This window comes from Hyperolius riggenbachi, chromosome 4 (genome assembly GCF_040937935.1).
Source record: "Hyperolius riggenbachi isolate aHypRig1 chromosome 4, aHypRig1.pri, whole genome shotgun sequence".
Taxonomy (NCBI): Eukaryota; Metazoa; Chordata; class Amphibia; order Anura; family Hyperoliidae; genus Hyperolius; species Hyperolius riggenbachi.
In genome coordinates, this window is record NC_090649.1 from 428,329,956 (window position 1) to 428,342,381 (window position 12,426).

The 12,426-nt window shown below is 42.6% G+C and overlaps 1 protein-coding gene across 5 annotated transcripts in view; it reads right to left on the minus strand.

Annotated features, from left to right (window-relative positions):
- Positions 1-12,426, minus strand: part of MACROD2 (mono-ADP ribosylhydrolase 2) — a 3,010,403-nt gene that overhangs the window by 2,767,441 nt on the left and 230,536 nt on the right. For all 5 annotated transcript variants that reach the window (XM_068232461.1, XM_068232460.1, XM_068232457.1 and 2 more), the window contains exon 3: positions 8,999-9,097. In XM_068232461.1, the coding sequence (XP_068088562.1) occupies positions 8,999-9,097 (99 nt within the window). The remainder of the gene's footprint in view (positions 1-8,998; positions 9,098-12,426) is intronic.

Sequence of the window (12,426 nt, forward strand, 5' to 3'; positions counted from 1 at the left end):
GGAGAGGGAGGATGGTGCTTTGACATATTTCACGGCACCACAAGAAAGACAGCATGTAAAGTAAGTTTATAATTTAGCGGTTCAGGGGTACTTTAAGCAAATGCATCTTCTTCTGACAGAACAGAAATGAAAAGACCGATTTACAAAGGTGGGTAGTAATGTGTTAAAAGACTTTACTACTCCTCCACTGCTAAGATGAATAATAATCTATACGCCCAAATTAATGTCAGCAATCCACAATGTACTTGATAACCACTATATCAGAATCAGAATGCATGCCACTTTCATTTAAAATTCCTATCTGACGCCGCACATGTTCTGATGAAAATTTGCCATTAAAAAGAGATGCATATTTTCCCCGTCTTCCTTGATGTAATGGCTAAGACCACATTGAGCTGAAGTGTTGACAGAAACATTTGAATTCCTGCATACTAAAGAGGCAAGTGGATGAGGCTTCTGCATTGCCGCATGCGGAGACAAATAAACAGACAAAATAGACTGATTAACTTTGCTCCATCTCGCATTATGGTAATAGAGAGCAGGTGTAAACCTTATCGCACAATAGGATGGCAAGACAAAAAAATAATGATGCGGCTTAATCACTTAGAAAACCAATGGAATTAAAATGGTACCCCCCCCCCCCTTCTTTAAACATCTGCAGGATGTTGGAGAACTTTGCAGAAGTAAGGGAACTCTTATTTGTTGGCGGATGTCTATTGTATCTTGGGTTACGGTTCAAGCAGCTGCCAGCTGGATGGCTCCGCACTTTCCATCCACGCCATTAGCACTGGTGCCTTGTTTTCCCTTTTTCAACAAAACGCAACTTACTTGGGTATTGTGTCCCAGATGTATTAAACCGATAGGTTTCAATGGATGTGGTCATGGGGTGAGGCCACCAGAAAAATGGAAGGGTTACCAGAAATGGTAAATGGATTCAAGCAGGTTGCCAAGCAATTATGGATAAAGAACACAATTCAATCCAGTTACAAATTGGTGGATGCTAGTCAAAGGGAATCTAGTTATTTTATGAATGTTCTTTATAAAGGTTTCATAGACTATTTTATTTTTTTTTAACCAGAAAATCATTGAATATCGCAAATGAAAAGACATTTGTGAAGAGCTCCACCTGGTGGTGTTCCTGAGAAGCTCTTTGCGTACATGGTAGGCCTTGCTCTGCTGGCATATAGTAAAGAAAACACACATTCACAGCTAACAGTAAAACCCAGGTATCAAATCTATAGACTTAAAGGACTTCCGAGGCCAAAATGTTTTAAAAAGGTATATAACTTTTATGTTTTTTTTTTACTTTGTAGGACACGGAGGACGCCGTCCGCGCCCTCCGTGCCGTTCCGCCGGGTCCCCGCCGCTCATAGCCCCCCCGGACGGCTCCCGACCCCACAGCCAAGGTCGGGCTCTCTGCCTGTATCAAGATGGCCGCCGGCCCTGGCAGCGGCTGCGCACTCCGCATTGCCGGTAGTGTGGCTGCGCAGCTCCAGGGCCAGCCCCCCGATCCACACAACAGGATGCGTGGATCGGGGGGCTGGCCCTGGAGCTGCGCAGCCGCACTAGCGGCAATGCGGAGTGCGCAGCCGCGGCCAGGGCCGGCGGCCATCTTGATACAGGCAGAGAGCCCGACCCTGGCCGTGGGGTCAGGAGCTGTCCAGGGGGGCTATGAGCGGCAGGGACCCGGTGGAACGGCACGAAGGGCGCGGACGGCGTCCTCCGTGTCCTACAAAGTTAAAAAGGTATATAACTTTTTTTATGTTTTTTAAAAACATTTGGCCTCGGAAGTCCTTTAAGACTTCTTTACATCAGTAAAGGGACACTCTCTTGACTGACTACCAGATGGGGCATTCAAAAAAAGGAAGTAGTTTTTTTTTTAATTAAGTTTCTACTCAAATGAAATAGTCAATATACTTTGTACAGTGCCACAGAATATGTAGGTGCGTTATAAATCAATAATAATAATAATAATAATAATAATAGCTGTATCAGTGCACTATCGTTCCAAGCTCAATCGCCCCAAGCCCACACAACTTACAGCCCTCCTGTGCTGTGTGCCGCTTTTATTGATATCAGGAACCATCAGCGGGAGGTGAAGGGGTGTTCCTAGGGGTGGACTAGGCAAGAGGAACTGTCACTCCCTCCCCGCCCATAATAAACATTCTGCTCAATCAGAGATTATGGCTGAGAAATGCTTGGGGACCCCTGGTCTTGTAGATCTAAAAAAAAGGCTATTCTCAATTTCTTCTCCATTTCATCGTTTTGGTTGAAAAAAATGGGAAAATAGGACTATTTGATTGTACCGTGTATGGGCACCTTAAAGCGCAACACACCATATAGTATTGGTTGTAAAGAGTTACCAAATCTATGTTGTATAAGGGCCAATAGACTGAAAATCCTTTGAATGATTGATTGGAGCAGCTCTTAAAGTCTTAAGATTGAACAACCAAGATTGTATGCTGTGTGTTGAGCCTGAAAAAGACAGTGGTGTGTATTCAGAAACACCCCCACACTACATTTATGCCAGCCAGCTACTTAATTGATGTAGTCAAATAAAGTGAACTAAAAATGAGCAATTACTCAGCTAACAAGGTAGAGCATAGCAATTACACATACAGGCTGTTTTCCCCAGCTACATATAGACAGAGTTGCCAGCTCATCCCTTTAAATACTGACACATCTAAGTTATACAGTTTCTGGGGCTACTCACACAAAATCAGTGCCTAAACTGCATCGAACTAGCCACAAGGCATGTATAATTCAGATGTGCCGGTATTTAAAGGGATGAGGTGGCAACCCTGCATATAGTGGATACCAAATTTATTGATCAATATCCAGTAGAAAAGCAGCCATTTATTCCATTCGTTTCGAGCAGAGTTGAAGCAAGCTGCCAAGCAAAGTACACACATGAGCAGCATGTTGGCGATAAGCAGCCATGCACAGCACTGAAATAGGGTTGGAGAAGATGTTGTCTAAATATTAAGAGAGCTTGAAACACACACACACTATACACAGAGTGAGATATTACAGCTGACTCTGCAGCACCAGGAAAGAACTCCAGAGGAATACCGCAATTGTTGCCCGGGGTAGAACCACAAACAGGGCAATATCGAGACCAAAAACAATGAAGCTGAAAACTCATCCGACGACCCAGGAAGATGGATTCCAGCGACTCGCCCTGACAACAAGTGTTCCCTGATCCATCTTCCTGCGGACGGGTACACACAACAGTCGTGAACGGGAAGTCAAATGATTACATTACTTTGCGTGGTATCACCTGGGATCTTAAAGATACGATCCGCTGTAAAAGTCGTTATCGTTTCATGTTGCCAAATGTCGTTTGCGTAATCACATGCCTGTACCCACATCGCAAGATCCCAGAAACGATTGCTCAAAAATCACGTAGTGGGCACTGGCCTTTAGTTTTAGTCTCCATGAAGACCATCTGCCACCAGCCAAACTGCTCCTGGCAAAGCCAAATCACAGTTACATTGTATTTAGGCAGAAGCACAGACATGTCATGCCACGTTCATGCCCTGTAGCAACAGAAGCTGGGTACCACAGAGAATGACCACCAGTGATGTAAAAGGAGGTGATGAAGTAGAGCCGATAAAATGAGGCCTGAGATCATGAGCCAAGACTGGAAGAAATCACAGTCTCCGAACAAGCATAAGACTTAAAGGGAACCTTAACTGAGAGGGATAGACTTCTATTAGACCTACCGGTAATGGAGTTCCTAAATGTCTTCCGGGACAACATGAGATCCGGCGGTGGGACCGGATCTCATGTTGTCCTGGATGACTGTTAAGGCCCATACACGCGTCGGATTTTTTTTAAACAACGGGTTGTTTGGACATCCCGTCGTTCAGTCGTCCGAACGTCAAATCGGGCGTGTGTACAGTCTGTCGTTCAGGTGATAAGACTGGTCTTGAGCGATCCGCCAGACATTCGGACGACTGAACGACGGGACGCCCAAACGACCCGTCGTTTAAAAAAATCCGACGTGTGTATGGGCCTTTAGAAAAATGGATGTTTCCATTTAAACAATACTAGTTGCCCGGCAGTCCTGCTGATCTCTTTGGTTGCATTAGTGTCTGAATCACACACCTGAAACAGGCATGCAGCTAATCCAGTCTGACTTCAGTCAGAGCACCTGATCTGCATGCTTGTTGAGGGGCTCTGGCTAAAAGCATTAGAGACAGGATCAGCAGGACAGCCACGCAATATCCATTATTTTATAAGGAAAAATCCATATCCTCAGTTTAGGTGCCCTTCAAATAATGACACAGAGTGAGGAACTCCAAAATACTAGCAGGAGGGAGGGGAGCCTCAAAAAAACAAAAAAAAAACCCACGCTAGAAGTAGCTTAAAATGTACTATGTGGCCAGAGAAAAAAAAGAGAAAAATAGGATTCCATTTTTTTCGCCCTTGGGTGACGACACACTGTCGGTTTCATCCGGTCAAAACAGTGTCTGCAGGTGAGCACTACAATCACTGGGAGCCCCCTTCTTGAAACATCAGCCTCCAGCTTCAATATAGCACACTCACAAAGCTCAGCCTCCTGCTCCCAAAACTCAAAAACCCTGCAGCTTGGTGCCATTTACAGGACCAAGCCCAAAAATCTCAGGAAAATGTGGCATAAGCTTAATTGGTGGTATAACACTGCCTTCTGGTGCTGATGAGTCACATTAAAGGACCACGATCGCGAAATTGTACAATTTATAATACAATACATGTGCATGCAAAGTACATTTCTCCCAGAGTAAAATGCACTATGAATTACTTTTCTTCTATGTTACTGTCCCTTGCAGTAGGCAGAGACAATCTGACAGGTTTTTGACTAGTCCATCTCCTCATGTGGGATTCACAATATATTCCTTACAAAAGCAATCCCAGGAAATGACCTATACAGACACGCCAGCCAGCTTCCCTTCTCGTTTGTTTACCATTTTGGCAGTTGGACCGAGCAATTGCAGTTCAGTTAGTGCTTTTGAAAATAAACACTCTGAAAACGCCCCATGAGCAAATGGACTAGTCCAAACCCTACCAGACCTGTCAAAAGTTTTACAGGCATTTATAAGTGCCAAAAACATGGGAAAATAAGACATCTATAGTGCATCTTACGCTAGAACAAATGAACAGTTTATTCATATGCATACACTACATTTAAAATGTGTACCCATGTTGATCCTTCAATATCACAATGCTATATCAAACATATAAAATCCAAGAAAGAAAAAAAAAAAACACAAGGTCTGTTCCAGTTTATTTTCAGTATTACAAAGTACCTCTCTAGCCTGTCCTCTTCTGAACATTGTAGGTTCTATTTTTAGTATTTTCATTTAATTCGTCCGAGGGAGTCATAAACACTAAAACATTTGCAGTGCTGAAATAACAAATGTCTGGGGGTGATTCTCCTAGCCACACAGTCAGGATCAATTTCTTGCCTGTTGCTAATATCTTGTACAACTGAGAATGGTGCCTGACAAAACACAATATACAATACCTACTAGTTGCCCTGCTCTCTGCTACTTAGCTCAGATAGCTCTGAGCAAACAGATTTAACCTTCCCTTCTTTCTTAAAAATAGTTCAAAATATTTATTCTGGGTTTTGGGTCTCTCTCTCTATGTATGTATGTATGTATGTATGTATGTATGTATGTATGTATAAAATCAAATTGAGAAGGCTACAACATTATGTTAAAGTGGATCCGAGATGAAAAACTAACTATAACAAGTGGCTTGTCTGTAAATCTTATCTAAAGTTTAGATAGTTTACACAGCAAATCTAGCTGCAAACAGCTTTAATAGAATACGATTATTTATTCCTGTGACACAATGACAGCAGCCATGTTTGTAAACATTACACAGAGGCAGGCTTATCTGTATCTTGAGCAATCTGCCTGTGAAAAAAAAACCTAATCCCTCCTCCTCCCTCCTCCCCTCTGCCTCTGAAATCAATGGCTAGTAACACCTCCCCCTCCTCCTGCTCAGACTGAGCTCCCATGAGCCCTTGCTACTGCCAAGGCTCTCTGAAAACCTGTGGGCGTGGCTTTTTTAGTTTATAGGGAATTTGAGTATTAAAACAAAAAAATATTAGGCTTGAGGAATGCCCCATAAACAATAGGAAAGGAACACAATTATGCAATGTGTAAAAGTTCACCTCGGATCCACTTTAAGATTGGTTTCAAGACAGGATTTCAGCTGAAATTGCAGCAGAACCCAATGGGTGCTGTGTGATAGACTGGCCTACACACTTTCAGTTCATCAATCTAAAAACTTCAGAGGAGTTAAATACATCTACTGAGTGTTGTAGATGTATTTAACTCCTTGTTTAAACATAACCAATTTAACAGTGTTTAAGTTTAAACAATGTTAAAATGTGATGAAATCAAATGCTGACACTACTTCCCTGAAAATGGCTGCTAATACAAAATATTTACACAATCTTTACCTTGTTCTTTCTTTACAAAGACTATTGGTCAAGGGGCAATATGGGCAGCACCAGAATTATTGAAAGGCCACAAAGTCCCGGGCCTTGGCCAGCTGCAGCACCAGGGGGCACTTGGACATGAAAGACTACGTATGAAAGGGGAGGTTGAAAAAGGGAAGCAATACACGAAAAAGGGAAACTGATGCTCAAGGGAGCTGTTCATGAAAGAAGGGGCTACAATACATCTATAATACACATGGAAGAGGGGGGCTGCACATGGAATGTGAGCTCCTGCACAGGAAAGTAGAGCAACAACATACTTGGCCTGGATGCACAAAAAGTATAAATCCGGCCTTGAATATGGGGCAATTTAGTGCACTTACATAATCCGAAAGATTACGAAATTGGGCCAATCACACAAATGCAGTTCTGATGGGCAAATGAGCTTTTATGCTGCCTATTCAGCATCTCCGCACTTCCCTGAAATGCAGATTCACATAACAAAATGGCTGCTCCCTGTGAGAAAACGCGGAAGAGCCGCCGCAAGTGTTCAGAGTGAGGCGGCTGATTCCGCGTTTAGCATGGCATCTGGAGTGTTTAGGCACGCGTCCACTAGCGGGGCGGAACGCGGAGAAACCGCCGCATGCCCAGCGGCGGAATCCGCGTCCGACGCGGCAGTCGGTACGCATAGGCCTATTACTGACACAGTGGCTGAGCGCGGGGGAAACCGCCGCATGCTCGGTTGGCGGTGCGGCTGACCCCGCGTTCGAACAGGCTGACACATTGCAAAGCATGTCTGGTGTGGCTGGAACTGATAGTCCACACAGGTTCAGAAGGACGCGCGCGCTGAAAGGCAGAGCTTATATGACACTCAGAGGAGAGTCAGCTGACCATGCCGGTCAGCTGACAAATCCATCTGTTCTCATTGGTCCAGCACTTAGGGGAGGCGCTGGGAAGCGCTGGGAAGCGCTGGTGTATATATACTGGGTGCTGGTCATTCCTCTGGTGTCTAGCGTTGCGATCACTACGTGGTAGCCCTCAGACCTCGTCAGTATCTGTGTTTATTAGACCAGTTTCCAAGGTGTTGATGGCCAAGGATCTCACACCTTAGTCTAGGAAGTCTGTTATTATCTGTATTATACTCTAGTTCAGTTTCCAAGGTGTTGACGGCCAAGGAACTCACACCTTAGCTTAGGCATTGTTAATTATTTGTTATGACCTTCTGCTTTCCTGACCATTCTTCTGATCTCTGATTTTGTACCTTTGTCATTCTGATACTCTGTTGCCAAAACTCGGCTAGTCTCTGGATTCTGCATCTGTCTCCTGTCTCTGTACTTTATCTGTCCGTGTGTTAACGACCTGGCTTGTCCGACCTCGAGAACTATCTCTCCTGTTAGGAGATAGATCACAGATCTGTCAGTGACACTTCTCCATTGGTGTCACTCACGTTCTGTCCTTCCCATTCTCTGTCTGACTCCTCCCCTTGGAGAGTCCAGACTACGGAAGGAACCAGTTGCCGAGCAGTATTCCTATCTGCTCTTGCACCTGTTTTCCAGGTGCGGTCCTCAAAGTATTACTGTTGTACCAAAACACTCTTATCACTCAGGTGTCCAGAAGTTAGAGATATATCTGATTATCAGTGATACTGCAGATCATCAATAATCTGGTATATATCTGCATTCTCGGTGATACTGCAGATCACCGGTAATCAGATCCAGTGTTCTCCCCAGGCTCTTTTAGCCGGGTGCTCCACCCGGCTAGTTTTGATGACCACCCGGCTGTCATCGGCTCACCTCCTCCTATGTGGTAAGCAGAGTCGGTCACAGAAGCACTGGTCCTGCATTCTCTCATCTCGCCCCACCCGGCTACTTTTTTCATGCCACCCGGCTACTATTTCATGCCACCTGGCTGGAAAACATTTCTGGGGAGAACACGGAGATCCTCTCTGTGTTACACCGATCGTTACACTCCCACTGTTTAGCTCTTTTTATGTTTTTCAGCAGGTTTAATTCAAATTACAAAATCACAGTAGAATTTTATCGATCGACACAGATTGTGGCAATCAAGAGTAAAAAGCACCACATATAAAAAAAAAACTAGATAAAAACAGGATGGAAACTTAAGACCATTAAATGAATTTTGCTAGTGCAAAAAAAAATCTATTTAGAGCAGGAACTCAGATTGTTGAACACAGTAAAATTTCTTTATAGAACAAACGCATAAAAATCATGCATCAATGTAGAGGGCTGGTACTGAACCATTACAAATAGTGACAAAGCATCAAGGTCTGATTCACAATATCCAGCTAAGAAAGAGTAAAAAATAACCACTAAACCAATAAACAAAACACCTCACAATAACAGAAAATACCTTAACCGCAGTTTAGACTCAAGGAACAGAATGTTTTGTATGCGCCACAGACGTTGAACTCTTGATAGGAGATGACGGCTGGATTAAAGAACATGTCACCTCTCCAACAGAGGCTCAGAATCACTCATGTTTATTTACTTCCTGAAAAAACAATCCCAGCAGAAGGTGCATGAAGAAGTGAGGTCTACTTACCTGCATTGACGATCGCATCTACCTCAAGGTGGGTGATGTCTCCCTTGTAGAGCGACACTTTGCCACACAGGCTGTTCACGTTCACGTTTTGACTGTCATCTGCAAAAATGAAAAATATGCCATGAGCCTTAGTTGAACACATCTTAGCAATGCCTTCTTAAAAAATAAATTAGGTACCGGTATGTAATTACTTCCACTGTAGAACCTAAACACAGACAATACTTTATAATTCAAAAGTTCCATTAAAAATATGGGTTATACGGCACACACATTTATACCGTAATGTAACACTTGCAGTCTTTCTCTTATTTAGGATATAAGCCTGACAAAGGCTGCAAGGCCAAAGGCTTGCTTATTTTTATTCATTTTTAGTTAGCCAATAAATGGTATCATCCTGATTTATAACTTAGTTCTCTTATTTAGAACATATAGAATTTTGTTGTTGTTTGGGGCCCCCCCACTCCTTTAAATAAAACCATCATCTCCCAAACTCCAAACCCTCTACCACAACCCTAAAAGTAAAATCACCTACTAATGTTCAGTGATGACATTTTTGGGTCTGTTTCCTAGGGTTCTCTGGTGACGAAGTAAGGTAAGGGGTTACAGGAAATCTAATAGTGTAGCCTCCTAACTACCTGATAATGCTTATTCGAGAACGCATCTGGCTATACAACACAGATATTTAGGGACACACCTGGAACTACTACCCTTGGTTGTGGGCGGGGGGTCCTAATACTGCCATCTAGGGCTACTGTGACCTGGTTGCTAACAAAAACATTTATTTTTTATCATTATTACCTGTCACCCCCTACCACTGATTGTCACCTACAGCTATTTGCCACTTGTCACTATTGTCACCCACTGCTATCTACCACAACGCTAGCTCGTCATGTACTGCTTGTCATTGAAATCTACTCATTACCATCTGTCACTGGTATCTACGGCATGATTATATCTACTTGCTGATGGCAATGTTACTTATTCTTGTTACTATCATTCCAACTATATGATGACACTGTATTTCTGTTTCAATTAAAAGCTTTGAAATGTAAAGAAAAAGAAATAAATAAATATCTTTTATACTTTCTTAGTAAATTATGTATATTTTTTTTTATTTTGCCATTTAATAATTTCCTTAATAGCACATCAGAACTGTTCGGTACTGATCCAGTTCTGTATCATGCCTGAAGAAGAAACTTCTGAAGAAAGGACAACTGAAAAGAGAATAGGAAGGATACCATATTTATTTCTTTTTCAACAATACCAGTTGCCTGGCTATCCTCTGATCTATTTGGCTGCAGTACAGTGTCTGTCTCACACCAGAAACAAGCATGCAGCTAATCTTGTCAGTTCAGACATTAATGTCAGAAACACCTGATCTGCTGCATGCTTGTTCAGGGTCTATAGCTAAAAGCATTAGAGGCAGAGGATCAGCAGGATAACCAGGAACGGTATTGCTTAAAAGGAAAAAAAATAATAGCAGCCTCCATAACTCTCTCACGTCAATTGTCCTTCGTTCTATCTGGACAGATATATCCGTCCAGATAGACTGTGCATCTCCTGCTGCCTGAGGCGCACGATCGCGCGTGCTCCCGCACACACTCCCGTCACCTGCTGTTAGCCCCCCCGATTAGTGAATGGGAATATAGTTCCCATTCACCGTTCTAAGTCCCCTCCAGAAAAACTGAATGTCTTATCAGAGACCGCGGTTTTTCTGCGCAAAAAAAAAAGTTCCCAACCCGCTTTCTAGTTCCTGGAAGCGTGATCGTACGCTTCCAGAACCTTGACTATGGACATCTTGTGGCCAAATAGTAAACTGCACCCACATACATTTTTTATTAAATAATTACATTACTTGACATTTAAAATTAGCTGTTTACCTCCCACACCAAAAATTACCCAAACACATTTTGTAATAAAAAAAAAACTACATAAATATTTACCTAAGGGTCTGAACTTTTTAAATATGCATGTCAAGAGAGTATATTATTATATTTTTTTTTAATTATAAGCTTGTAAATAGTGATCGACACAAATTGAAAAAAATGCACCTTTATTTCTAAATAAAATATCGGCGCCATACATTGTGATAGGGACATAATTTAAACAATGTAATAACCGGGACAAATGGACAAATAAAATACATGGGTTTTAATTACAGTAGCATGTATTAATTTCAAACTAGAATGGCCAAAATCTGAGGAAATCATGAATTTTTTCCATTTCTTTCTTAATTTTCCTGTTAAAACTGATTTAGAAAAAAATTATTCTTAGAAAAATGTAATACCCAAAGAAAGCCTAATTAGTGGCGGAAAAAAACAAGATATAGATCAATTGTGATCATTAGTGATTAAGTTATTGGTGAATGAATGGGAGGTGAAAGTTGCTCGGATGCATAAGGTGAACAACACTGTGGGCTGAAGTGGTTAAAGTTTTGAAAGCTTGTAAATAAATCTTGGACAGTTACCGTATTTACTCGGCTATAAGTCGAGAAATTTAGGACTAAAGGTGCGTACACACGTCAGATAAAAATGAAAGATCACAGATCAATTTTACCCCCTTTCATGTAGTATGAGAGCCATACTCTACACAGTCTATTCTATGGAGCTGAACTCCCCATCAGATAGAAATCTTTGCAAGATGCTGCACACAAAGATGCTGTACACATGCAACAGATCAGTATCTGCAAAAGATCTGTTCCTGCAAAAGATCCATTCCTGCAAAATGCATTCATAGTCTATGACATCTGCAGATCTCATACACACCTTGTTACAGGACATTCATCTGCAGATCAGACAATTATCTGCCGATCTGAAGATCCAACCTGGTGGATCTGATCTACAGATAATTGTCCGTTAAACAAGGTGTGTACGAGATCTGCAGATATCATAGACTTTGAATGCATTTTGCAGGAACGGATCTTTTGCAGGAACAGATCTTTTGCAGATACTGATCTGTTGCATGTGTACAGCATCTGTGTGTGCAGCATCTTGCAAAGATTTCTGTCTGATGGGGAGTGCAGCTCCATAGAAAAGACTGTGTAGAGTATGGCTCTCATACTACATGGAAGGGGGTAAGATTGGTCTGTGATCTTTCATTTTTATCTGACGTGTGTACGCACCTTTAGTCAAAGTGTAAAAGTGGGGGGGGTCGACTTGTACTTGAGATAGTCCTAAATTTACCAACTTATAGCCAGGATGAGAGGGCTGCTTTTCTCTCTCCCCCTCGATGTAATGGACTAGTGGCCGGGGACTTTCATCCTCCCACCCACCCACCCACCATCACCCGAAGGACCTCCACTACTCTCTCTTCCCCCTGTGTAAAATGCTGTGGAATCGCCGCAGCCGACTTACGATTCCAGCACCAGCTGTCAGGCGCACTCCTCTTCCTCACTCGCGTGGCGTCATGTGACTTCTGGAGGCGGTATT